This window comes from Passer montanus, unplaced genomic scaffold (genome assembly GCF_014805655.1).
Source record: "Passer montanus isolate IOZ18808 unplaced genomic scaffold, ASM1480565v1 scaffold1, whole genome shotgun sequence".
Taxonomy (NCBI): Eukaryota; Metazoa; Chordata; class Aves; order Passeriformes; family Passeridae; genus Passer; species Passer montanus.
In genome coordinates, this window is record NW_024356504.1 from 18,182,267 (window position 1) to 18,209,846 (window position 27,580).

Below are 27,580 nucleotides of genomic sequence, written 5' to 3' on the forward strand. Positions count from 1 at the left end.
AAACTTCATTCTCAACTCCAGAAAAGATCTTAAGAGCAAAAATGACAAAGAAACTAATTTTCTTGTCCTGTTTTCATCCCCAGAACAAAGTCAAAATAAAACTTACATGATGTTAAAGCAGAAATCAAAATAACTTTGGACACAGGGACAAAATGAGCTTTGTAAGAGTTAAGGCCAACTTGCAGAGGTGCTTCCCAGACAGTGACCATGGAAAACAGAAAGGGAGAGTGACAGGCTGAGAGTAGATGCTGTTAAAAACAAACCTGTTTTGGCTCTACCACAAAACTAATTATTCACATCTATTTTCAGCACTGTTGTACCTTCTGCTTTGTCCCTGTGGTCAGAAAGACAAGGCTATGAAGATAGATGCTGTCAGGTGTAAATGCAGAAGCAAAACTGAAGGACTTCAAAGCACTCAAGCCAAAAATAACACAATTTCTGTTTCCAGAGTCCAGAAAGAATAAAGCCTGATAGGAAGGATATTTAACAAGCATCTAAGTGCAGAACAACAGACTGGCAGAAAACCAGTTTACGAAACACATTAAATGATGAGTGTGTCTGCTATAGCTGGAACACAGACTAATGAGGTCTGAAAAGGAAAGCTGAAGTGCTCCTTTTCTGCAGCCCACCCCACTTGATAAAAAGACTTTCATTCCCCAGCACTGGTCACAGATGGTGAAACCCTCTGCTTTCTTCAACTAAAAATGATTCTGTAGACAGTCCTCAGGTGGCAGACCATACCTGGCCAATGCCATGAATTTATCTGGGCCATGAGATTTAAATCTATAGATCACAAGAGGTTACTTTGGTTGAAATAGGCTTTCTTTACCTTACTTTTAATTAACTTCTGGCTCTGAGCTCACACCTCTGAAAAGTGCAGGTTGCTCACAGTTTTCTGTGAACTCTGAATCCAAATTTGTCCAGTCCAAAGGTCACATTTTGAAGTGAAATGGTTTCTGGTTCTATGCCTATTTGTGAAGAGTTTTTAGAACTGCAAAGCAGACATAAAAATAAGCAGTCTTAGAAATGCTCTGAATCAGTTCCTGGCTCCATAATCTCTGCCCTTCCATGTCTACACTCCAAACGATGATAAACACGACAAACTTCTCCAGAAACTACTGTTTGCCTTCTAATCAGATGCAGACAGACTGGATCCCAGCCTAACCAGCCTTAATTGAAATTGCCCACTGGTGCTGGCCAGAGCTGCTCACCCTCTCTGAAACCCAGACCCAAACCTGCTGACCTGCAGCCTTTTGACATTAAGTATTAAGGCTTACTTGAGGAAGCTTTGGAAATCATTCTGGGAAATGCCACAAATCCACCTGTGCAATGCTTCCATGAACATTGGAGGAAATGTTTCTATGAATAAAAGGGAATTGCATCTTTATTTCTGCAGGCTAAATTTAATCCAAATCAAAACCAGTCTGACACATTTTAGTACTGTCTCAATCCAAATGACCTTTCCCATATGAGTAAAATTTATTCTAGAAAAGGATACTGAATGGTGGGAAAACTATCAGTGCAAGGCTTCCAAGCAAATATCAAACTCTGCTTAGGTTTCTCAATAGCAGCTACAGATCTGCTGTTGCATTGATTAGTTCTTTAAAAGAGGGATTCTTATCCCTCATTTACAGAAGTAATCAAGGATGATTGCAAGTCCTGATCAACTAGAATAAAAGGCTAGCAGATGAGGATACAAAACAGTGTAAAGCCTCTGACAATCTGAGCAATGTACATTGTACTCCCACTCATTTATATGAGATCCCATGGATCATGTGAATCAGGCAAACCCTTTTTCCAGGTGAGCACCAAAGCAATTACACAGCAGAACTGCTGATGGGATTCCTCCCCTTGCTGTTTGAGAGCTATCAAAACCAAATTGGCTCTATAAAACCCAGACTAGACTAACAATTTCCTCCCAGATCTATAGCAATATGTGGAGATTACAGCAGAAAGGATTTTGAGAGTTTCTCCCTGCTTGATTACAAGTTAGATTACTACAATAGCAGTGAAAAAATAGTGGGTCAAACTCTTCTCCATTGGGGGCCCTGCCCAGCTTTGCTGACGTCAGTGTTGCAGTTACCAGATTTAGCAGATGATTGCTGGAAAAGAGGATAATGATGACCTGCACTTAAATGAAACCTTTCGAAGGAGGGTGAACCCTCGGAGCCTAATTCATGGACTTAAATCCAATTCTCTTTGACAGAGCTGACTGAGGAAAACTTGTCCTATGGAGCTTTTATTTCTAATTTCAATTTTTTCTGATATTTAAGAGGTAGAATTGGCAAAGAATCAGCTATGGCATCTGTTCCATTGAGGCACCTGTTCCCCAGTTTTGATTTCCAAGTAACAAGATCTATTGTAAGGGCAACTTGGAGACATAAAGAGAGGAAATGAGCTGTATTTACAATGAAAACTGCAAAGAACTGTTTGATTTAGGACAGGGGGAACAGGACAAAGAATTATTTTATTGTTGAATGACTCTGCTTGTAGATGAGTGTTGCCTCATTGGAAAACAAACACCAAGCAATCAAATATCATGTAGAAGGATGTGCAGAGCTCTGAGCAGCACCACAAGGAATCAGGAAGCACCTAACTGAAAGAGCTTGTTCTCTTTATCATGCCAACCATACCCAGGATCCATTTTTATAACTTTGTCTCACATCTTTAACATCTGCATGCACTAATACTTCGTACACATATATAATCTCTATATGATTTTATGTCAGTTTTTTACTTTGTAACTAACATCGACTTCATACACAATTTCACTGCAAATTAAATGGTTCATTAGCTGTACTCAGACTCATGACAGAAGCATGGTCAGACTGAAACCAGCATTGCAATCTTCAGGGCTTCCTCTTTCTGTTCCTAAACTTCCTAATGTTAAACCTTTCCAGCAGCTGGAAAATGAAAGGAAATCTGCCAGGCATCTACACAGCACTCAGTAATCCCATTAGCCACCCTGCTCATATTTGATTGTAACAACTCAGAGGTACCTGCTTCTGAAGCAAACCTTCCCCAAAGCATGCACCAGAGGAACAAGCTAAGCTGTCACAGCAGCCAGTGGAAAACAAGGAGGATGGCTGCATGGCAGCCTTAAGCTCCAATAGCAGAACTTCCCACAGATGATTAGAAATCATAACACAATTAATGCCTTTTTTTTTGGAAGACAGACAGCATCAGGCTGTGTCAAGTCTGGTTATTAGACCTCAAAAATGTCCAGCATATTCTGGGCAGCACTCCTGATGTGAGAATGCCAACATGGTACTGTTGTACAGGGAATTAAAGGGACATTTTGTGATGTAATGTCTAATGTGAAAAGTTGTGGATTCCCCTCCCCCGGAATTCTTTAAGGCCAGATTGGATGGAGCTCTGAGAAAGTTGTCTAGGGAAAGGTGTCCCTGTCTACAACCAGAGGGTTGGAATGGGACGATTTTTAATGTCCCTTTCAACCCAGGCCATTCTGTGATTCCCTGATTAATCAAACCTCAGGATGAGTGCTGGGTTCAGCAAGGGCTCTCCCTCTCACCAATGGCAAGTGCTCAGTGGGAGCAAAAACAACCACAGGGCTGGAAAACACCAGCTGGGGAACAAACTTGATGAGGGAATCAGAGCTGTGCAGAGACATGGTAATAGTCTTCAACCACAGAGAAGATAATTGTAAAGGAGAGAAAATTAAACTGTCTTCTATCTACTGTGAATAGCTCATGCAGCACCATGGTTTCAAAATGAAGTGAGGATATGTGAAGTAAAAAATCAACAAAAATCATAGAACTGTTGAAGAGAATGCCCAGCAAGACTTTCCATCCTTTCAGGTCTTTAAATAAGGGCTTGACAAGTATCTGTCAGCAATCTTGGGGGTATAGGTGGCTCTTGTACAAAAGGGCACGAAGCTCTGTGCAGCCTAGATCAGAAACTTTCTAAAATCTTTACATGTATCTCATATTATTTATATATTATTTATTCCCTATGCATTCTCCTGATAGAGTCTTTTTAGCCTTATTGTTTGGATATTTGCAAAGGATTTTGTGATGCAACTCCCAACTTAAAAGCCCTGAAAAAAATAATTAGAAAATGTTCAGGAAAATCAGGGATTTCACAAGCTTCTAATACAACCTGTTCCTTGCATCTAAGTTTTGGTTTTTTTTTCCCTTAACTTAGACTTGCCTTTCAGCAAATTAGGATGATTATTTTTAAACCTGCCCTTTACAGTCATGGAGAATGATTTATCATTATTTTTTGTCCTTATAAACGTTCCTGTATTTGAAGACTTTTATTTCTAATCAGTCTTTTCCCTTCTAGGTTAGAGCAAACACAGTATTTCAGCACTTTCAGAGGACACACTGTTGAAACTCTGCTAATTTGTAATTTTGTCCACTAGATTATCTCTAACTCATCCACATCTCCTAAATTATTGTAATCCCAAACTGAATGTGCTCTTTCTGGATATAAACTTAATAATGTTGATCAGAGTAAAAGATGCAAGAAAATAATTTGTCATCTAGAACAGCCCTGTAATTTTGGAAAGTATCAACATTTCCCTTTTTATTGCTGTTTATAACAAACCTCTTTCAGTTTACAGTCAACTACAATCCCCAAATTGGTTTTTCTTTAATAGCAATTTTGTTTTGCTGATGAAAACTGAGACATGAGTATTATTTCCAGAAGTCTAAAATTCATCAATATTTATAAAAGCGCTCTGAAATATATACTGGGAAAAGCAAAGTATTTCTCAGTGGTGTATAAATGTTGTTATAGCTATAAATATACCTCTACTCTCAAATGCTTTTAAGTCCACTTATTTTTGACCCTCTTGCAATTACAAACTGAATAAAGAGACAGTGGGGAAGGCAAGGCTGGTGTATGGGGGAATGAGCAGCACAAAAGTCTCCATTTCCAGAGAGACAGAGTCACTGGTGCTGGACTGATTGCTTTTGTTGAGGAAAGGAGAAGACAAGCTGTAAAAAGCAATACAAATAGAAAGCAGCTCGGCTGTTCTGCCAGGCTGTGGCTCAGTTCCTGCTCTGTGCAGAGCCATGAGCTGCTGCTGTGCAGGTTCCCCTGGAGCTGCCCGTGCCCCCAGCCCCTGCAGCAGGGCTGCAGCAGAGCTGCCAGCTCAGGGCAGGGCTCTGCGCCCTCCCAGGGCAGCTGGGTCTGACCCAGGAATGCCCTGCAGAGCAGTGGGGAGGGAAAAGGAAGGATTTGTCACGGTCTGGAGAGAAGATCAGTGCACAAAGGAAGTGCTGGATGGGATGAGCAGACACAGGCTTGACTCAGGCCCCAGTTAGCCAGGGTAGGAGTAGGAAAGTGACTCCTGTTTTCCAGGGCATTTTAGATGACCACCACATGGACACATGTAGGATAATTTATCTTATTCATATGTGGAAGTGTCTGAAAAAACTCCTGTGTGCACAAGGGAAAAACTTAAACTAGAAACATCATGGAAAATCTGCTGGACCTGGTGCAGGTTAAGGTCCAAGCCACAACATGGAGAGGAGCAGGGACCAAAGGCGTCCCCACGCCACTGCCCACGCTGCCATTCCACACAAACCCCACTGTGTAACCCCACAAACTGCACTGGTGATGTGCCCAGACATGGCAGCACATTGAAATGATGTGACAAAAGAGGAGGAGGAGGAGAAAAAAAGGAAAAAAAGGAATAGAGGGCTACATTTGATGCTAATCCATCTCTTCTCAGACTACTGGTAATATATCCTAAGAATAGAGATAGCTACCAGAGCCAGCATTCACTGGAAAGAAAAATGGCCAAAATAATTCTGTTTTCTATTAAATATAACAGTGCCTTCCCAAAAATGCAATTCAGGGAACTTTAATCTTCTCTTTCAGGGAATTGTAAGTAGAGCCACAAAAAACTTGTGTCTATTTTTTTCCTGAAAATATGGTTGCCTTTAAAATGCAAAATGTTTTACATTTGTGACAAAACCTAGTGCCCTTCATAACCATCTGTATTATTTCCTACACACAAATGTATTCATATCTGCACATTAATATAATGGAACTGCACATCACTGCAATATTACCTGGCTCCTGCCTGAAGACTGTCTCACAAATACCCTTATAAATACCTATTTTGAAATTAGAGAGCTAAGGAGCTCCAGGTCTTGAAGAGAAAGGCAATGTTGCACTGCCCAACTTTGGCATAATACTTTGACTAATCCAACCTTATATGTTCACAGCTTCCAAGAAGAAAGACTATGTATAACAACATGCAAAAGGTCTGGGGAAAGGTGGGTGATGTGGAACAAAGAGCACATTTTCAGGAGGTTTGAGAGCTGGTACCAAGATCAATGTCATGTCATCCCAGAGGAGCACTGATAAAAGCCTCTGTAGCTCTGCTTCCCTTGTGTCTCTCTGCATTTTGTATTTCTAAGCAGGCAGTTTGCAGCCAGCATGCACTCTGCATGCATTAAGCACACACAGCATACATGTAACACAGTGTTAGAGATTACAAAGCACTGTGCAAAACTCGGTGGTACAAAGAAATGACTATTTAAATTAGAAGTTAACACAGAGCGAGCTGAGACAGGAGATGCAGAAATTGGTCCTGAGTTCTAATCACTAAAATGTCCATCTGGCAGATATTAAAATGGGAGGCCACAGGGAGCATGTTTGCATTTTCACTAATGCATTTCAAATGTAACAGATCTGTAAATCTGTAAATAACAGATTTTAAAAAACAGTCCACAAGAACAACAAAAAGTCTAGCTGAAAATAATACATCTGAATCAGGTTTCAGTTGGTTTTCAAGAAACAGCCTGATGCATGCAACATCAGCTTCTCAAAAGAGAGTTTAATATAACAGGCAGATTGAGTAAAGAGACTTTCTGAGCTGCTGAATTTTCAAGAAGGTAAATAGCATTACAGGGAAAGGCTAAAGATAAGGAAAAAAAAAGTAAGTCTTTCCTCCTACAAGTGAGGGGCAGTGAAGTTTTTAGGACTCAGCTTGGTATTTCAATAAATAATTATGTTTTTCCAACTGAACAACCAGCTAGACACTGCAAACTGTAATTAACACCAAGAAGCATAATACCATTTGGCATGCATACACCTTGTTTCTGAACAGGAGGCTTCAAGAACCCCTTAAAAGCTATTCAAAGAAACTTATAATTATAATTATGTGCTAGTGTGATTAGTCTCTTCTAATAATGTCATGCCTATTGAGCACACCCTATTAAAAAGCCCACATAAAAAATGCACAGTTCCACTGATCTGTATGCTCATGTCAGAAGCCCTCATTTGGAGATCTGAGAAATGAAAGAAACATTACTATTACTAAGAAATTTGGTTTAGCACTGTAAAATAATATTAAGATTGAATAATATTAGTGCCAATTACCAATAAATGTGCCAGCATTTCCCTTTAAAAGATACCATATGCTGTTTCTTATGGCTATGACCAAATTTTTAAACTGTGGGATTGAATCTCATGTTCATAACTTTTTAAAAATACTTAAAGGCTTTGGTGACCTGGAGCAGAACTTTGGCTACAGACAAGAAAGTGAGTAACAAATAGACACTTTTGATTGTGCATGAAGGGTCAAAACAGCATAAATAAAGTTATAGAACAATCTGATTATGCATGCAATTACAGAGGTGCTAAATATTTCTGTTATTATTAAAAATAGCCACTAATAAGCTATCATCTTAATCTTCATTGCAGAAAACAAAGATATCAGCTACACCTTTTATGTAAAATAAGCCATAAAAGTCCTCTCAGTGCAATTGAATTGGTAATTAGCTCTTGTTCGTTTTAATTTAGAAAGACTGTGAAAGGTACAAGAAAGAAATGAAGATGCCTGCTACCTTAGGCCAATTAATCCATGTACTCAAGGATGTATTCTCCAGGATTAAACATGGCAGTGACACCCCTGGGGCCCCCCGAGCACACAGCTTAGAGAGGAGAACAGCACCTGGCTGTGACAATGCAAGCCAGAACCCTGTGCAGGTACTGAGCTAACAGAAATGAACGCCAGATGCCTCCTGAATGCCTGGGCTATGGAGCAGCTTTTGCAGATAATCACATCTTCTCACACAGCCTGGATGAGTGCTCAGAATGTGGGACAAGTCAGACAAAAGAGCCTCCTTTGAGCCATTCAGCCTCCCTTCCCCTCTCGAACAACCTTGTGCCTCATCTCACAATCACTCACCTCCAGATGTACCGATTATTGTTATTTCTGGAGCCAAAGCAGAATTTTCCACCCCCATTTGGAAAACGCCCTCAGGGGCTGCAAAAACCTTCAGGCAAAGCATGAGGGATATATAACACTGTACTAAGAAGAAAATAAGTGGATGTCCTTAGAGCAAGGCATTACCATTCTCTTCATCTCCTTGGAGACCTGGTGGCCCCCGAGGTGGTTGTAAAAGGGCCGGTCGACACCCCAGTGCGGCGGGTTATGGCTGATGGAATTGGCACGCTGCCGGTTCATCTTGGCTATCGTGGCTTTCTCGTCCTTCTGCAACACAAACCAGAGAGAAATGCATGCTCAGTCCTCAAACATTTACACAGCAGTCATTCTCCAAGCATCCCTCACTTCTGATCTCTCACTCCAAAAGCCGGCTTTGCACCTTGAACTCTAAGAAGCAGCTGCTGATTAGAAGCAGTCACAGTCACCATCTCTTGTTTTAAGAACTCTCTAAGTGGTGCCCATCATTTTATTCCTTTACTTGTTCTGAACAACCATCATAACCTGTGTAAACATGGCGAGCATTCCAAAAGCGAGACCTCTATTTTCTTTATTAACAAATTGAATAAAACTGAATCATTTCAGATAGAAAACTGCAGCTCCAAGATGAGATACTACACAGAGGGTCCTAAAAAAGCCAAAGAACAGTTACATCTGGAAGGGAAACAACAGACAGTGATTTAGTTGAAGAACAGGAGCCTTGAAGCTCCTTAAAGCAATACAGGACACTTTTCTCCATAGGCAGAAGCAAATAATTTTCCACACTTGCAAGAGCATATTCCCAGACATGCTAAGGAAAGCACGTAAATCTTGCAAACAACTGTGTTCATATTAAGGGTAATGCAATTGCAGACTGTGACAAAATGGTTTTCCCAACTCTAATGCTACCTTCCAATTTGACATTGATACTAATTCCCCTGAAGTTTGGACAGAGTCTTTGATTTTGTTGTCAAGGCTTTGCCTCTTGGCTGCAGTGGGAGCTCACTGTGAGGTTAGCACAGATCTGTCAGACAGGTTTCATTCGAGCTCAGTGCCAGTCTCAAGAGCACAGAAATGCAACATGTATCTAGGCTCAACAACAGGCAGATTAGCTCCTTATTTTGAGTACAGTCCCTAGCCAAAAAGACGGGCAGGTTTCCACAAGGAATGTGTTCTGTGGACAGAAGTCCCTCTAGCAGGGGCTGCACTGCAGGCTGGCTCAGGGAGGATTGTGTGATTTACCTGTACTGACTCAGAAGGCAGAAGGGTGGCAATTACTATATCCTTGCTTAAAACGGACAAAGTCTGGAGAGATTGAAAATTCAGAAGGTATAGATTCTTGTTTATTACTTGAGAGATTAAACTTTTTCAAGAGCATTGCTGCTTCAATGACATTAGAGAAGAAAACAGACTTAATAGTTAATTTTGGATTTCCAGACAAATGAGTTATTTAAAAAGAAAGCCTCCATTGCTTTCAACTCTAGAATTTTGGTTCAAGTGTTATTTGACAATACCAGTAGGTCTGCTGCTTTTCTTGCCTGGAGTCTGCATTCCATATCTATTTATTTTGATTCCCCACTATTCAGTGTAACTTGTACCTTTCAGGAGTTTGCAAAATACCTGGTGTTATCTCCATGGTAACCACAGAGTTAAATGTCAAGTGCTATGCTGCCTTAAATTAGGGTTTTAAAAAAGAAATTAAAAAAGGCTTGCTGAAATTCAGTGCTGGAGAAAGCTACCTGATTGACAAGCATGGGAAATCATCTCCTCTCTCCTTGCAAGGAAGAGACAGCCACAATGACAACATTTCCCTGGAGACCACAGCTCACCACACGGGCACCAACATTGCAGAGCACATGGAGCTGCAATGTTTGGCCCCATTTCCCCAGCTCATGGCCACGGGCTGGGGACTTGGGGCCACTTGTGACAGAGCCCTGTGCCCCACAGCCAGCTGGCCCTGTGACAGTGAGCAGCAGCAGTCCTGCAGCTCAGGGTGCCAGCAGAGACCTTCTCGAGCCAGGATGACAAATGTAGGGTCACAAGGAAACCCTGTGGGAGCTGGATGACTCTTGGGAGAGCCATAAGTGCTCCCACATGGATGCCCCAGGACAGCAAGTGTCTCCCACATCACCTCTTCCCCACTTTGAACCCACCACTGCTTCATCTGCAAAGCCTGAAAATTCTAGCACTTGGCAGCAGCTGAGTTTCACATGAGCAACCATGACAGAGCCACTGGATAACCTCCAGGAGAGACATCTTTTAAATGTTTCTAAAAATACATTAATGTGATGAAATCTTGATGTCCAGATTTGAGTTGGTTTGAGGTTTTGTTTTTTAAGACTCGCTGCTCTTTATACTCTTTGCCATCATTTGTAATACTTTCTTGTGGTTTTTTTCAGTTATGCAATCTTCTTCATAGTTATGCTTCTTTCTTTTATGATGTGATGCCAGAAAACTGGTAGGAAATACAGCTTCATTATCTCCAAGCAAATAGATTTTGTTTTTCAATAACAGAAGTGACAGTGTCAATCCATTTTATTCTAAATAAGGGGAGGGGTTTTTAACCAAATGGAATAAAAAAACCCAGATGTTGAAACTAGTCTGGGGACCCATAAAAGGAAAGCTGTTTGGTTACTATACAAATGCCTTTACATCAACAGATGACAAAAGTGATATACAGCAGGTTTTTGCCCCATGAGTTAGTAAATTTGGTTAGAATTTGAGAGAAGTCTTAATGCCAAAGTCCATGAAGACATACTACCCCTCTCAGCCCATGAGTGATCCTCATAACTGCTGCAAGTGCTAGTGAGTCTGAAGCATTGCTTGATGAATCTGAAGGAAATCAATGACCTCATACATATTTACTGACACATCTGGATTGAGGTAAGAACAGGAAAATGCGTAAACATGTAATTCTGAGATTGTTTCTAACCATGAGGTCAGGTGCCATAAATTTTCCATGGCTTCATGAACTCCGGCAGTATTTCCCCCCCACCTCTTGTAGGAAGTTTCCACTGGACTGTGGACAATGTTTCAGCAATATCTCCAATCAGATTAAAACACATATATACAAGCACAGTGCACTTCTGCTTTTCCACATTACATAATGTGCTACTATGTCATCTTGAATAATAGGACTTTGCTGCTAAGATCAACACTCACTAAAGAAAAAAATAAAACCTGTTGTTTTAAAAACTTGAGATAATTTATTTTCTGCAAAATCACTTGTTCAGTGGGTGATGAAAATAACAAACTCTAAAAATGAAGAATTAGATGGGTCATAGCTCCTCTGTGGATATTTATGAGGATGTTTCTGTTTCTTCCTGGCTAAGTGACAGCATAAGGACAACTTGAACACAAGGCTGCCTAAGGCATAACCAGAGTGGAAAAGAAGAATAAAGAAAGAGAAGTGGTGATACCTTTCATTACAGGTACCTTACTCATTACAGGTACTACCAACAAGAGAAGGTGCAAAAGTTTCTGACAGCAATGAGTTTTTCAGATTTTAGGTGGCTAAACTCCAGAAAGCTGTTGTGGGAACTTTTCAAATCTGGACTCTCAAAGAGACTGTAAATCTGATTCCCAGGGGTTTTATTGTGTTCCCACCACCAGTTCCCACACACTGAGCTACAGTAATGCTACAGCAAAACTGCAGAAAGAGCTGGGGGTTTTCTTGTACTTATCAATTGAATCAAGAATGCCTGTTACTTCTGTAGTGTGTGAAACAGTGAAATCTGATCATGGATCACCCATATCAGATCTAGCTACATATTATTCTTTAAATTTTCTTGAAGTTCTTCTGGCATGTGCATGATGTTTCTGGTAATGTTACATGCTCCAAACCACTGCCTTCATAAATCTACATAAGTGGAACCCTGCTGAGCTCTGATTAAATGTGTTTAATTGAGGAATCATCACATTAGATTGATTGTGTTTTAGGAGAGTCACATGCTCAATATTTAAAGGACCATTTTGTTTCTTCAGCTGGATGGAATTCCAGGGTGCTATTTAGAAAAGAATGAGAATTGTTTTTCTAGGAGTTACAGCCAAAGTTTTGTTGAGCTGTTTTAAGGCCACCATCAACAATCCTTTCTGAAACTGGTGTGTACCTGCTATTGTTAAAAGAAACACCCAAGTGTAATCAATTGAAAGACATTAGAAAAAATAAACATTTTTTCCCTTTGCAGACTTTGTGCACTCAGCACAGCAGTATTGCTCATCTGTTTGCAGGCACATTTTGTTTCTACTTTTGTCCAAAGAAAAGCATTCCCCTAGATTTCTGACAATGCTGAGGATGATAAAACTAGTGCTGTTAAAACCTTATTCCCCTTAAGGTCTGTTTCCCATCCTCCAAATACACACTTTTCCACCCTTCTCAGAGTAAAGCTTTGAAATGCTGGGAAGAGTAGTTGTGATGGTTCTGCAAATTAGAGCAGCACCTGATTGCAGAGAAGAGCAGCAAGCGAGCAACAGTCACTGAGTGACATGCTCCTGCACAGACACCAGAAACTTTGGCAGCACAGGAACTGGGAATAAGTAAATGGAGTACTGTAAGAATATCAGGGAAGTGATAAGATAGCAATTATGACTGAGACAAATGTTTGAATAAGATTCAGAAGGGCAGATATAAAAGTTAAAGATATAAAGTGATGGTGGAGGACCAGAGTTATGTGATATGAATGCTACAGTCTGCAGGGTAAGCTAAAAAACATGGATAAAACAAAACCACTCTTTAGAAGGATAAAGACATTGTTGTGCAGGCCATTGCAATGCCTAGAGGTTAAGTTTGGGAATCACTAAAAGGCGGGCAACAGTTTTAGTAATTCTAGCTGATAAATTGCTGTTTATCTGGTAATACTGGCTTTCAGGTAAAGAATGAAGCCAGTAAGGAAGAAAGGCAAAGATCTCCTTGGAGAATTCCTGTATTTCTACTATTGTCATGTATTAAGTCCATTAGAATCATATATCCAAATGATTGTGAAAATTAACTGGATAAGAATTGAAATTACCCTGTGTAAATCATCCTATACCATGTGAGGATAACAGAAAATTAGTAGAACTGAAGGAGCAGATTGGTTTTTTCCAGGTAATCACAACTGGCACAGTAGAGGCAAAAGGGAAGACTCATAAGCATAAGGTTATAAATTGAAAACATTGAATTATAGAATCATTTAGGTTGCATTTAAGATCATTAAATACAGTACTGCCAAGTCCCACAAAACCATGTCTGGAAGCAAAACTGGAAGTGTGATGTGCTGAAGTCAGAAAGACAACCTCCGTTCCAAATCTGTGGAAAACTGCCAACTTCCATGTCAGTTCTGGTAACAGATATTTTTAATAACTATTTAGTCAGTGATCATGACACAGAGCTTGTAGAGCAGCAAATGCTGGGTTTGGATTAACAGCCTTGAATCCAAATATTTCTAAAGAGACAAAAAATGCAGTAGCCCTCACTGGCGTTGTTTCTTCCACAGAGCCTTTGACAGAGTGCTGTGTTGGACAGTAAGGGCTAAGACAGATGGGGAATATGAAGCTGGGAAAAGAGCTTGTTTCTAGTGAAATGGCAAGAGACAGTGTTGAACAAGGAAGTGTTAGTCTGGGTGAAGGTTACTGCCAGAGTTACTCAGTTACTACTCAGGACTGATTTGGTTGAATTTTTCTTATCTCACCTGGCAGCAAGTGAGCAATGACAGATTTGGCTAATGAGAGAAGCAGAGGTGTATTTGATAGATATGAGGAAAAGGAGTATTAGCACCCAACATTTGAGGACTAACAGTAGAAATGGAACCTGAGACATTCAAGTGTACAAAATGTATGATCATTCCCTTGGAGAGTACACACAGAAACTTCATTTCAGTAGCAGCAATCACATTAGTTCATCACAGAATAAACAGAAGACACTGAGATAATCCAACTTTGCAAAAGGTAAAGGTTTCTTTTGAGGAGCAAGAAAATATAAGAGCTTGTGCTTGTCTCTTTGTTGTGTGAAAACATTGGAAGAGTCTGTCTCAGGAGAAAAAAGGAGAGGGAGAGGGGATGCAATTGCTGACAGACAGCAGAAAACCAGAGCAACCCAGGTTTTAGAGCAGCCCAGTGTTAGCACTAATGGGAGCAAAAAAACCACAGCAAAAGATTCAACAGACCTTTGTGGCAGAACCTGCTAATTTCATCTTTCTATATGCTTCTCAGGCAAGTGCTCACCCATGAGGGCAGCAGAATCACAGGACAGGGCAAACAGAAAGGTGAAAACAGATCTGGAGGTAAAGATGAGGAGAAAAAAATCCAAAAAGACCGGATTTTAAAACTTAAAACTTTGCATTTTGTTCTCTTTTAGTAGAAAGCAACTCTTCTGCGTACCAGACAGAAAACAAGGACTACATTTTCAGGTCTAGCAATATCATTAAAGACTGAGGGAGAAGAATCTAGTTTTTTTCCCTCCTGAAACTGCACTGACTATATTCCAGTTAATAGCATTTTTAAAAAGGAAAAAGAAAAAAATTATTTTCAAAGAAGAAGCTATTTTCAATTCCTGGAACAAAAATATTAGATAGATGTTCCTCCCACTTACTCTGTGCCCAAGAAATGGCATTAACACAATGAAAAAGTTAAACAAATAAAAAAGACAGAAAATTCAAAGTTGTGGCTCCCCATGGCAGCAGCAAGCAGAAAGGGTACAGGACACATACCCTTACATTTTATCTATTTATCAAAACTCATGGGTTTTGATGGCTGTGGGACTGATGAACCAGGTATCCAGATAATTCTGCTGTGTGAACTGAGGAACAGCTCAGGCAGTTACTTGGATCTGCTCTCAGGCCAACACTAATGCCAAGCCTTATGTACAAGGACAGCAGGAACCCAGACACAACCCACAGCAATGTTAGGTGAACATTTTATGGCCATTACTGGAACAGAATGAACTGAAAACCTGGCTAAATACATCACAAGAAGTCATTAAATCAAGCAGAAATGAAAGGAAAAAGTAAAGTACCAGAACTTTGCCTGCTATCAGGCAAAAAGTTCAAGACTGACTGAACTGACAATGGGCAAAAGCTTTTCTCACTTCAGAACTTCATGCTATGTGAAAATGAGTTTTTGAACAAAGAGAGAACATTAAACACTGGAACAGGTTGTCAAGAGAAATAGTGGATGTCCCATCCCTGGAAGTGTCCAAGGCCAGGCTGGATGGAGCTTTGAGCACCCTGGTCTAATGGAAGGTGTCCTTGCCCTGACAGGGGGGTTGGGATAAGATAATCTTTAAGGTCCTTTCCAATCCAAGGCTTCCTATGACTCTATGAAACTATTCACAAAGAGATAAAAAACAGCTATGGGAGCACAAAAGTTGCAGCAGTACGGACAAATCAGCAACTCCTCAAACTCCAAACACCTAATACCCTTGACAATGCATAGCTGCTTTTTAATGGCTCAGTTTAGCCCAATAATTACATAAGTCATCCAAATGTCCCAATTTTTAGCTACTCTGGGACACAGCACATTACAGCAGCATTATAGTAGTGCTCAGAGACTTCAGCTAAGGGCTACACTAGGTAACAGAGCTGCAATAAATACATACAAAGCAGTGAAAGAATGGCCCATTTTACTTTCCCATGGCAAAACAAGGCATAAAGATGCAAGTTCCTCAAAACCTATGTCTGGAATGGAATCCACATCTCTTATGTGTCTCTGTGCAATCTCCTACTCAAAATACATCTCTTGTACAGAAATGAAGGCAGGTGCCAAGCACTCTGAAGTGCTTATGTGTTCATCTTCTCTCCAGAGAAACTTCTGGCTGTCCACAAAAACATGCAGACAATCTGGTGGCTGCATGATTTAAGAGTCAGTATAGACTCTCCACTCCAGGAGATGGGGTCTGACCACAAGAGTATTTTGGCTTATATTCTTAAATCTGCCCAGCAAATAGGAAGTGACTTAGATACCTAAAACATCAGCTGGCTGACAGGCAGTGATGCTCAGGAACAATAATCTTGCACTGCAGGTTCTAATCCTCTTTTGAAGATTGACATTGTTAATGAGATTTATTTTATGAGCAGATAGAGACCAAAACATCAGCTTCTCTCTTTAGCAGATGATAAGGGATTTTCTTGGAGATTTTTTACACAATATCTATTAAGGAGATATGAGACTTCCATTCTCTCAGGAAATGAGGCAATGGTAGCAAAGTCTTTCTGTACAGGTGCTGGTTATTCAAATCAATCGTGCTGTTGCAACATGTCACCAACACTAATTCACTTAATCTCATGGCAGTCATATTTACAAATGTGGGAAGGTTTACTTGGTTTTAGATTCAGAAACATATTAAATTATTTTCAATTCAGGCCAATCTGTATATGCTTGCCCATAGTGTGAATAGCAAAGTAGGGGCTACAGTGCAGAAATGACTAAGAGAAATATTATTGGCTGTGCTCAACTAGATCAAAAAGGTCCTTTTCTAGTATTTCTACTGTTTTTAAAAAGAATACAAACTAGTGATAGTTTGCTATTGGCAGTGTCCCAAAGGAAGATTTATTGGCTGACGTCCACTTGAGTTTGACTTGATTCAAGTTCAAGTCAGTAATGCCCTCATAGCCTTATTTTTGCAGCCTGACCCATGTCACAGTTGGTATGATGTCATCTTACTGTCACAATGATGATTGATCATTACAGTGGACCAGTTTTTCTCATCTTCAGAAAGAGAGGCTGAAAAGTAATGATAGGAACTGCTCTAATCTTCATGTTCATTCATCTGGTGAGCAGGCAGACAAAATCACCTCTGTAATCTGACAGAGAAAAGTTCTTTGTGGTTTTAATTTATGCCTTTAAGTACTTCTACAAAATACATATCTATATTAACAACATTTTTCAACATGATTTTGAAACAAGTGAGGAAAATTTCTTTGAAAGAATTCGAAAGTGCCTGATGCAGACACCCTTGTAGATGGTGGCTATTTCCCTTCTACTCACATGAAAGTTCAGGAAAAGGAGAGAGAAACAGGAATTTTTGTCACTGAACGTCAACTGTCTCATCTATAAAGGCTCTATTTTGGTGTGTCAGAGACATCAAGGGTATGAAAGATACCTAAACCTGCATTAGTTTGTTTGGTCTTACCCTCTTCTGGCTGCACCTCACAATCAGGAAGGTCTCAATGCTGTGCTCTTTCAGATAAGCGTTGCGCTCCCCTCCAAAGCCCAGCTCCACCTCGTAGTCTCCATTGAGATAGTTCAGGGTTGCTTTTGTTATGTGGATGCGCCTTGAATGAGACAAAAGACAAGCAGGTTTTGTAGTGATCACCTAAAAAGCCAGGTCCTGTCAGGGATGGGTTCCATGCACTGGAACAAACAAGCAATAAACCCCAATTGACTCAGCCATGCCACTACTCTTACACATTTAGTGTGGGAGTTTAATGGATAAAGACATCAACTTGGATGAAGCAACTTACCCAGCTTTGCCCCCTGCTTCCATGTGGTTGGCTAATGTGACATCATTGGACCAGACATCGAACTGCCACTTCCTGAGGCCCAGGACCCCGCAGTGAACTCTGCCACTGTGGATTCCAACCCTCATGTTGACATTCACGCCCGTGACCTCACGGACCAGTCTGAAAAGAGACACAGGGAAGAAGGGCCATTACTAACAACTGAATGGCTGCAGTCAGCAGCACAAACTTGCATCCAGAACACAAAAATCCACAATGATCCATAAATTGTTCACAGATACACATGGCACAGCTCATCCACATCAACAGGACAACGGAACAAAACTGGACGAGCTGTACTGCTCTTGGATGGCCAGGCTGGCCAAGAAGAGCCCTAATTAGAACGTGGAGCTCTTGGAGTAAATCCATGTACACTGAACTCAGGATCAAGTTGAGAACTCATAAAAAAATTATCTCTGGGGCAGTAAAAGGATGAAAGTGCTGGTCTCTGATTTCCATACCAAAGCTGGACATAACCTGCCAGCACTCGGCCTCATTAAGAGTAATAGCGTGTTGCAAAGAGTAAAAGGAAATGATTTCAGAGATCTTAATTTGTCTGTATGGCACCAAGCATCAAGTCTTCCACAGATGAAATATGATATGTGTGTGAAATACCCCACTGAAGCTGGAAAGCTTGAACAGGCCTTACAGCAGCAAAACCAGAGAACCACATCTATTACAGGCACTTCAAACAGGCAGCTACAAATACTCAAGTTCTGAATGTAACAAGGTTTTGGATGCTCTGCTTACTCCAAAAAATACTGCTGGAATACTTTGTGAGTTTTCCCCTTCAGGGCAAAAGTTAACTTCAAGAGCTGTTCACATGAGAAATATATTTAGAAGTGTGGGTAGGGAAAAGCCTTGATGAGGCCTTCAGAACAACTCTGCTTCTCATTATTGCCAATCACATAATTCCCAGAATGTCCATACTTCACAGGCAAAATCATCTACATCATATACGACTGTACCTTCCTTTGAGTAGTAAGCTCCTTGCAGCAAGGAGTACTTTATACCTATCAGATTTCAATCTCTTCAGTCTTCAGGTTCATCCAGTCCTTTCTAGATAACATCATCTGGATAGGTAAGTCCTCCCAACTCCCTAACATCAACACAGTCTAATATTTATGCTTTAGTTATTAATGAAATTGCATTAATAAAGATAGACCAGTTCTGGATCCAGTTCACTCCTAACAGTGCAATATGTCCCTTAAAACAGTGTCCAGGATGACTTCTTGTTGAAACAGCTCCTATCCTCTTTGATTTCCCTTCTCCTTATGATCCCTATCTTACGTTTCACTACCTACTCACTGAAGTGACATTCATTATTTTCATTAACAAGCAGCAGAGATCGTCTAGCAGGTAAAGGAAGCTGATATGGGTAAGGTGTTACAGGCTTGTGAACTGAAAGAGCTCCCACCACAACACTTGAGAAAGGGACAGGAGTTGGAGTAATAAAAATGTAGCTGCACCCATAAAGCTGATAGAAATAGCACAGCTGTAGTTCCTCCCTCTACTGGGTGCTACAACCCCTCCTGCACCCCTGCCAAGCCATGTTACTGACACAAGACCAGGGAACTTTCCTCAGTAGAGTCATTGATGACCAGGTGACTTTGTCCAGACTTTGCAGCAAACAAAAAGTTTGGTTATTCTTTATAGACAAATGAAATATCCTTTGTTATCTTCCTTTTTTTTCAGCTCATTTATACCAGTGGTACAGTGAATACAATTTTCATTAATTCTTTCCTATTTGGGGTAACACTCCCTGCTGTTATTAGACACAGATGAAATCAGCCTACAAGCAGGGCCCAGTGTTGGTGAAGACTGCAATCAAATTTTCAGTAGTTATTTGTTACCTGCAATCAAATGTTCAGTAGCTATTGGTTACCTTAATTGTGAAACCTCCTATCTTGAGCCTTAGGGGAGGAGGGAGGAAGAGGGAGAGCAGGGGTAGTGAGAACAGAATCACCTTCCAGACTTATTAAGATTGCTAAATGCATTCATTATACAGAGAGTGGGAAACAAGTTTTAAAGGCTGCTGAAGAGCTATTTGTACACAAACACTGAGTACACCTCAGCTCTGTGTTTATTCCAAGTAAGGGAGGTTGCAGTTAACCAATGAAGTCTAGACTTCCTGATGTTATTTAGCCTTGTGGGGAATTGCACAGCAGCATGTGAAGGCCTCTGGATTTCATCAGGCCAACACCTGGGCAATGAACACAATATTCTGTGGGGCTGGTGGCTAAGGGCTGCTGCTTCTTTGACAAGACCCTTTGTGTTTGACAAGACCCTTTGTCACCTGCTACTTAATTGTATCTCACATGGAAGAAATAGAATTCTTTCAAGGGCTACTGGGAACTGGTTACTTCCAATTCCTTTTATTTTGCACATTGCATACAAACCCCAAAAGGAGACTGGTGCAACGCAATGGAGTTTAAAACAAGGAAAAAAAAGATAGAATGTCCTGACAGTGTACACTGTATACAAAGAAAGGGAATGCTGTTGTACACTGTGCTTTGAATGGGGTCTCCTGGGTGAAAACACTGCTTTTCACCCTGTGTACTTGTATTATGAAAATGAGGTTGAAAACTCTGGGGGTGTATTAATGTCCTTGCAGAAATTCAAATGGTAAAGGATGTACTGTACCAAGCTGAGGAAGGAGGTGCCTCTAGATTTTATCAAGCTGAAGTGGAAACTCCATCAATTTACTGCATGAAATAAGTGGAGAATGCTGAGAGATCTTCTACTTCTCTGTTGGAACCACTAATACTTCAGAAGATGCTTTCAGAAAATAAAAAACAAAAGAGAAGGGAAAGAGCAGGAGACTCTGTGCAGCAGGGATGGTGTAGGTATCAAGGTCAGCTCAGCTACCATCCAAAACTGACTGAACTTTGCACCCAGAGTTGCATACACTCAAGATGACCAAATAAATCTTCCTTCCCTGAATTTTGAAAGAATTGGCCTATGAAAGCACATGTATAATGCAAACAATACTCAACACTGTCTGTAATCCTCCAAGCAATAAAACTAGATACAGGTCTCCATGGTTGCTAGTCTGACCTTAGGAGCAGACAAAGCCTCACCACATGTTTTAAAAGAAAAAAATACAGATGAGGAAGTAAATGGAAATAAAAGAAAAAGACCATGAATCTGTCCCGGTCTGTGCCAGAGCAACTTCATGCTTTATTTTAGTAATTAGTTTAACAAAAGTAAGAAAGCCTTGAATCTGGCCCTTTTTGGGGACACATAGAGAATGATTTGTAGAACTAGACAAGACAGACCTTAGCAGAGCAATTTTAAGGTGAGCAAAAAACTGGTTTAAACACATACAAATGAATAGCGAGAGAAATTTAATAAAGTTATTATTAATCCTCTGAATTCACAATTCTGCAATCCACTGGAATCCTCCTTTGGGGATGAGACTTCCAGTAATTACAGTAACCTTTGCCTTTCTCATCAAGAGGCTGAGCTCTGATATCCACATGACTGTATGGACACAAGTGTCTGTTTTGCTGCTGTCAAGCCTTAACAGCATTTTGGTTTTTTTGTTCTAGCTGGTTTCCCTTTTTGCTGGCCAGAGTTCTCTGGTTTGGTTACCTTGCTCCTAATATTAAGAAGAACTAAGAGGAAAGAGAATCTACTTGCATTTGTTTTGAGCTTCTCTATGGGGAATGTGGTACTTACGAGATGGCCTCAATCATATCCATTCCCATTTCAACACAGCAGTGTGCATGGTCGGCCCTTGCTTCTGGCAGCCCAGACACACAGTAATAGCAATCACCCAGGATCTTGATCCGTAAACAGTGGTTCTCCTTAAAAAAAATAAGAATAATAAAGGAGAAACAAGTATTCAGCTTATATTCATGCTTGCAATAGCTTGCCTTTTAGGGCAGTGAATATTTAAGAAATCCAGTGAACCAGCACAGTATGTCATTCTTGCAACAGGAGAATAAAAACAAGAGGAAACAAAGTTATAATGGAAAACTTACAGCTGCAAGTTTATCGAATCTGGCAAAGAGCTCGTTCAGCGTCATGACCAGCTCCTGAGCAGTGCACTGGGAGGCCAGACTGGTGAAACCCTCTATGTCTGCAAAGAGGATGCTTGGGGAAAGAGAGGGGAAAAAAGAAAAAAAAAAGTGTTACAAAATGTGTTGCTGATATTTGTGTAAGTGTAAATTGCACGTAGAAGTGCAGATGGGAAGGCACGTGGGGTGTCCCAGCCCTACAGCAACAAGGAGATGAGCAGCTCCAGTGCACCTTATGCTGCAGCCCCCACCCCACCTGCAGCACCCAGGAGCTCCTCCCATTAAGGCTGCAAGCCCAAAATGACCAATGTGCTGCCAAATGACAATTGCACACCTTGCCAGCTGAGGCCAGCTGTGACATAAGGATATCATATCACAGGTCCACCCAGGATGGACTGGGAAAGCCCTGTGAAAGCAGCCTGGACTGTTTTGAAAGCACAGTTATTTGAATCACAAGTATTATTAATGACTCTTTGATTTCAGTGAATCAATATTAATGTTGTGCTGCAAGGACAGACAACAGTGGGTTTTTTAAAAACTGCACAAAGATTCTGTCTCATTGATAATTACAACATGGAAAATACTGACTTGCAATCAAACCCAGCCATTATGGCAAATTTAAAACTATTCAGTAAAACAAGCAGCAGACTTTATCTATATAGATCCAAGATAAAATGTAGACATGCACACACATTTATATAAATAGAAAATTCATCAGTTCTACTTGTATATTGGAACATTTATCCAGTGGTTGATTTGTTCTTTGAAGTTGATTATTGCCATCAAGATGTACTTGGAAAAGAAATTAAAAGTCTAAGTAACAACCACTTGGGAATTGTTTCTTCTTTGTAAAATAAAACTCCAACATATTTTAGGCAAATTGCAGAGGTATGTTTTCAGTTGGAATTCCCTGCAATGCCTTCAGTCAGAAAGCAAAACCAACAAAAATATTTTCACAAGCATTTTTTGCAAAAATCCTGAAACACATTTCAATTCTGGCATGCTTTTCATATTTTCCTTCTACATTTCAACTCCAATAAATCACCAACCAAACATATTGCATTAAATACTTCTTTGTTAGTCACACTGATGCTAAAATGTACAAGAGAAAAACAAGATGAATGCAGGGATGTCTGAATCAAAATATACTTTGCCATTTTTAAACACTTGAGAGAACACACAAAAATAAATCAAGATTCCACATATTTACAAATAAAAGTAAACCTCCTGAAGAAACACACTTGAAATCAAATGAAAGCTTAGACAAGTCTGTACTGCTCATAAGCAATTTAAGTACGTGCTAATATGTAATGTACAAATGGGAAATGTCTCCAGTTCTAGTGGCAGTAACAAAATGTGTCTTGTTGAAAGCACGTTCCTCTTCCAACGCAGGGCAAATTGCAAATTACTCGTTTTTTAACTCGTTCACACTGCTTGTGTGCATGTTGCAATAGCCTTGTGTTAGAACAGGAGAAATCAAGATCAGCTGCTGCTCTGACATTCAGATATCAATGGGTGTACCTGAAAATACTACACAGGGATGCCCTGAGCCTTCTCCTCATGCCTAATAAACATGGATAAATGACTGAGGTTGCTCCCTTCATTCCACTACTATCATTCCAGATAAATGGATCAGACATTTCCAGAAGTGAAATGGTGGCAATATTTCAACCACACAAACGAAGCAATCAGCAGAGCCCTATGGAGCTGCTCTACAGAGATTTGTGTGAGCTAACCAAGCACCTGAGTGCACTGCAGCCAGCCAGCTCTGCCACCAAACAGCCACACTGCTGAGCCATCAGCAGACACTCTCTGGGACACATGGGCTGCAGGGAATGGAAAACCTCGTCAGGGTATGGAAAGGACTGCCTGTGAGATGGCAGAGGACAGGACAGGTAGCTGGGAACTGAAGGGGGAGGACAGACACACATTCGTGCCAGGTGACTGGAGACAGAACAGGACACAGGAGTCAGAGAAAGCAGTCCCTGACAACTGGAACCCAGCCTGAAGCCTCTGTCCTCTGCTCTCAGCAAGGTACTCTGAAAGCCACTAAATCACATTTTACTCCTCTGCCCGATCTGCCCCTCCACACACGCCTGCAAGCACTGCAGCTCCAGCAGCAGAGACTCCAGCCAGGTTTGTCAGTCCCAGCCCCTCCTGCAGGGGAGGAATGGGGACTGAGGAACTTCTGTTCCTGATGTTATTACCCCTTGTAACCCTTAAATTCAGCTTGCTCCCTGTCAAATACCCAAAGATGCAGAAGAGACAAGGAAAAGAGATGCCTCTTAGAGCAGCCATCAGGGAACAGCACATGATCCTCATCCTGTGTTTAGTCAGAGCTGTTATCTGAAAATGAAGCCTGTTATATCTATGTCTTATACACACAACACACACAGTGAGATGTCTGAAGCACCTCCAGACCCTGCCAGTGCATCTGACCCAGACTAGCAGCCTTAGAGATTAAACATACAGATTCCCACTACTCATAACTCCTTACTCCACACTTCAGTCATGTCAGACTACCCTTAGCAATGAAAAGATTTTATTAAAGGACCATGGTGTTGGTGATTGTGATGAAGGGCCCAACTCATGCCAACTATTTGTCAGTCTTCAGAGGTCATTCCATTTCCCTGCTGGTGGGAGGACAATGCCAGTAAGAGGCCTCCCTTGTGCCAAAATGTGTGGCAAATGACAGTGGTGAAAAAAGGTCAAAGGAAATAAATATTATAGCTCTAAAATACCATGAGATAAGTAAGGCAGTGGTTTAGCAGTATTATTAGCTGGAATAGATTAGAAGGGATTGACCACACAATCTGCAGCCTGGACATCAGCAGCTATTATCAGCCCTGAGTCCCAGTCCCTTCATCTGGGAGGCTACTGCTTTGTGGAAAAACCAGTTTAGCATGTAATTAAAATGTTGTAATGGTTTCAGAGTTCTTGATATATTTTCCACTCCATCACTGTCTTCAGATTTACCATCTGATTGGGTTTTGTCCAGCAGTAACCAGGGTATGACCTCAAAAAAATACAGAAAATGGTTTATTTCTGGGAAAGACAGGGAAGAAAAGAGGAGTTATCATTAATTTTATATGCCTTTTTAAATTCTTTCTGTTTTATTTTGGTGAAAAGTACCACAAATTGTGTTTTAGGGTAGAGGTGAATACTTTCCTTAGCTCCAATTTCAGTTCCTATTTCCAGCAAGGACTGGCTCAAGATTTCATAGCTGTACAAGGCAAGCTCAGTTTTGTGACTGTTGCCCTGTGTGGCTCATGATACCGACAGGAAAAAAAGATGAAAAAGAGCCTGATGGCAGATCCTGCCATCCTCCCCTCTGCTTAGGAACCTGCCTGATACCTGCCTGGTCTCACCCAAACCCCAGGCAAGGGAAGAGGAAAGGTGAATATGGAACTGGAACACCCCATAGCTCTCTCCTATGGATTCCACCATGTCTGAAGGGCACCACAGGGCAGACTGGGCCACCCCAGGCAATGGAAGAGGAAAGGCAGATACAGAGACTGGAACACCCCATAGCTCTGCTCCTATGGATTCCACCATGTCTGAAGGGCACCACAGGGCAGACTGGGCTTACAGCTCCAGCTGCTGCTGCCATGGCAATGCCAGCCTCTGCCTGAGCTTTCCTTCCCAAAACCACCAGGACACAGTGGACTGCAAGGATGTCTGGGTGCTCTGTGCTCAGTGCCTCACAGAACTGCACAGGCAGACTGAGCTGAAATGGAGGGAGGCACAGAGACAAGAGGAGAAAATTCCCATCCCACTGAGTTCAGCTTTCCCATTTTTTGGTGTGTAATGCATTCACACAACAGTTAAGGTACACCTGGACAAGCAGCTCTGGAACCAGCAGGAGCCTCAGTGCAACATCCCAGAGACCAGCCCAGGTCCAACCCACTGCACCAAGTCCCACCACTGCAGGTCCTTTAAAACTATCTCCTGTAAGTCAGGTGATCCTTGCACTACTGATGCACTCTGAGGCAGAAGCATCACAGGATCTTCGGGATGGTAAAAGACGGCAAAGGAGAAATTTCTTTGCAAGTGTGCAGGAAGGGGAGGGATTTGGCAGAAAGCAAAAAACATAAGGAGTAAGAAGAGCTAAAGACAAGGTGGGAAGCAGGAAACCACGAGATGTTTAAAAACCACACACATCTACAGAGAATGATTTTGCAATGCAGACTTAAATGTCTGGAGCTAATACAGTTATTAAAGGACGGACATGACACAAGTTTCCCTGCAAATGCAGGATTATTCAAAATGCTAAATTAAATTATGAGTGCTTCTAATGTAAAAACAAAAAAACCCAGTCGTGTTCTATTTCAAGCCATGTGCGTGCCATGCACGCCAGCCACAACATAAATCAAGCAAGGCAAGAAACACAAACCCTATCACCATCACAACGGTAATGCCAGTCATGAATATAAACACCATGTGTTGCTGGAAACCAAACGCCACAGGCACTGCATGGGAAACAGAACAAAAGCCCAGACTCAGAGAGCTTTAATGGCTTATAATAACTGCAAAGTGCTTCTGACTGGATGTGAACCATGGTATTTTACCACAATGAACACTACCTACAAAGAGTTCATGTGCCATGATAAAATAATCATTGTTCACTAGAAGCAAGCATTCACGAGCAAAGGTGTAACAAGAATGCCAGTGACTATAGACACAGTCTGCCCTTGCCAGTGAGCTCACTAGGCTAATGGGTGAGGACAGGGTCTCAGGGTGCTACAACACCATCCACTGCAGTGGGTGTTTGCTGCATATCATTGAGCCATGCTGTGAACAAGGAAGAACAAAGAAGGATGGACCAGGATGAAGCTAACAAAACTCACACTTGAAAGGCTGGGTCAAGCTCTTTACACCAAAGCAGGTTCAGCTTTCAGAGAACCACAGTAATGGTAAAGTTGGAGGGGACCACTGAAGGTCATCTCATCTAACCCTCTGCTCAAGCAGGGCCACCTAGAGATGGTTACCCAAGACCATGTTCAGATGTCTTTTGAGTATCTCCAAGGTGGGAACATTTCTCCAGCATTTTGGTAAATGAGTCAATTTTTTGCACTTGGACATCCATTTAAAAGCCAGTTCCCCTCCTGCACTCTAAGTCCAGAATTATTTTCCATCTCCAGTGGCATAAACATAGCATTAAGTTCATCTAGAAGTTCTTGAAATAGACAAGACATCAGGATAAATCCAATCTCTCCTTCCTAGCTGTAGATACCTGGGGATGGGATGGCACAGAGATCCTCTGTGTCTTCTGCTCACCCTGTGCCCAAGATAGGGTTCCAGCTTCCAGAAACACTGAGAACATCTCATCACGCTCTTTCCCTGCTGAATTTGACAGCAGCAACAACAAAAGGACAAATCAAAACAAGCTGAGGCCAAGTTCCCAGCAGTGCCCAGTGGCCATGGTCTGGGAAAAGCAGCACTAATGGGAGCAAGGGCAGCAGAGCCCACCTAGGGAGGGTGAAGGGGCCCACACACATCATTGTGCCGAGTGACAGCCCAGTGACCAGTCCAGAGAGCTGCTTCTAGACCATCTTTGGTCTCAACAGCATGTCAGCCTTGCTCTCTTGGGATGTCTGTGTGACAGGCTAAAGACACAGCTTTAGCGATGCAAAAAATGTTCTCCAGAACAGCAGGACAGCAGACAGACCAGAGGCTAACATTTTTCCTTTTCCTACAGTCATGGGAAAAAAGCAAACATAACAGTAAAAAGATACATGCTCTATCCTAAACTTATATGGTCATTTTAGACAAGATCCATTTAGTATTGGAAATCACCTATTGTTTAAAATGAGCCCTAACACTGCTGTGACACATGAGCTGGCACAGCTCCCCCTTGAAAGGAGGACTCAGTCTTGCACCATGTTCCACCTTGGGATCAT

The 27,580-nt window shown here is 41.3% G+C and overlaps 1 protein-coding gene across 1 annotated transcript in view; it reads right to left on the reverse strand.

Annotated features, from left to right (window-relative positions):
- Positions 1-27,580, reverse strand: part of ADCY5 (adenylate cyclase 5) — a 204,873-nt gene that overhangs the window by 35,512 nt on the left and 141,781 nt on the right. Inside the window, exons 4-8 of the mRNA XM_039699111.1 lie at positions 21,645-21,756; positions 21,340-21,467; positions 17,623-17,781; positions 17,292-17,433; positions 8,336-8,476 (exon numbers count right to left, since the gene is read on the reverse strand). Coding sequence (XP_039555045.1) covers positions 8,336-8,476; positions 17,292-17,433; positions 17,623-17,781; positions 21,340-21,467; positions 21,645-21,756 — 682 coding nt within the window. The remainder of the gene's footprint in view (positions 1-8,335; positions 8,477-17,291; positions 17,434-17,622; positions 17,782-21,339; positions 21,468-21,644; positions 21,757-27,580) is intronic.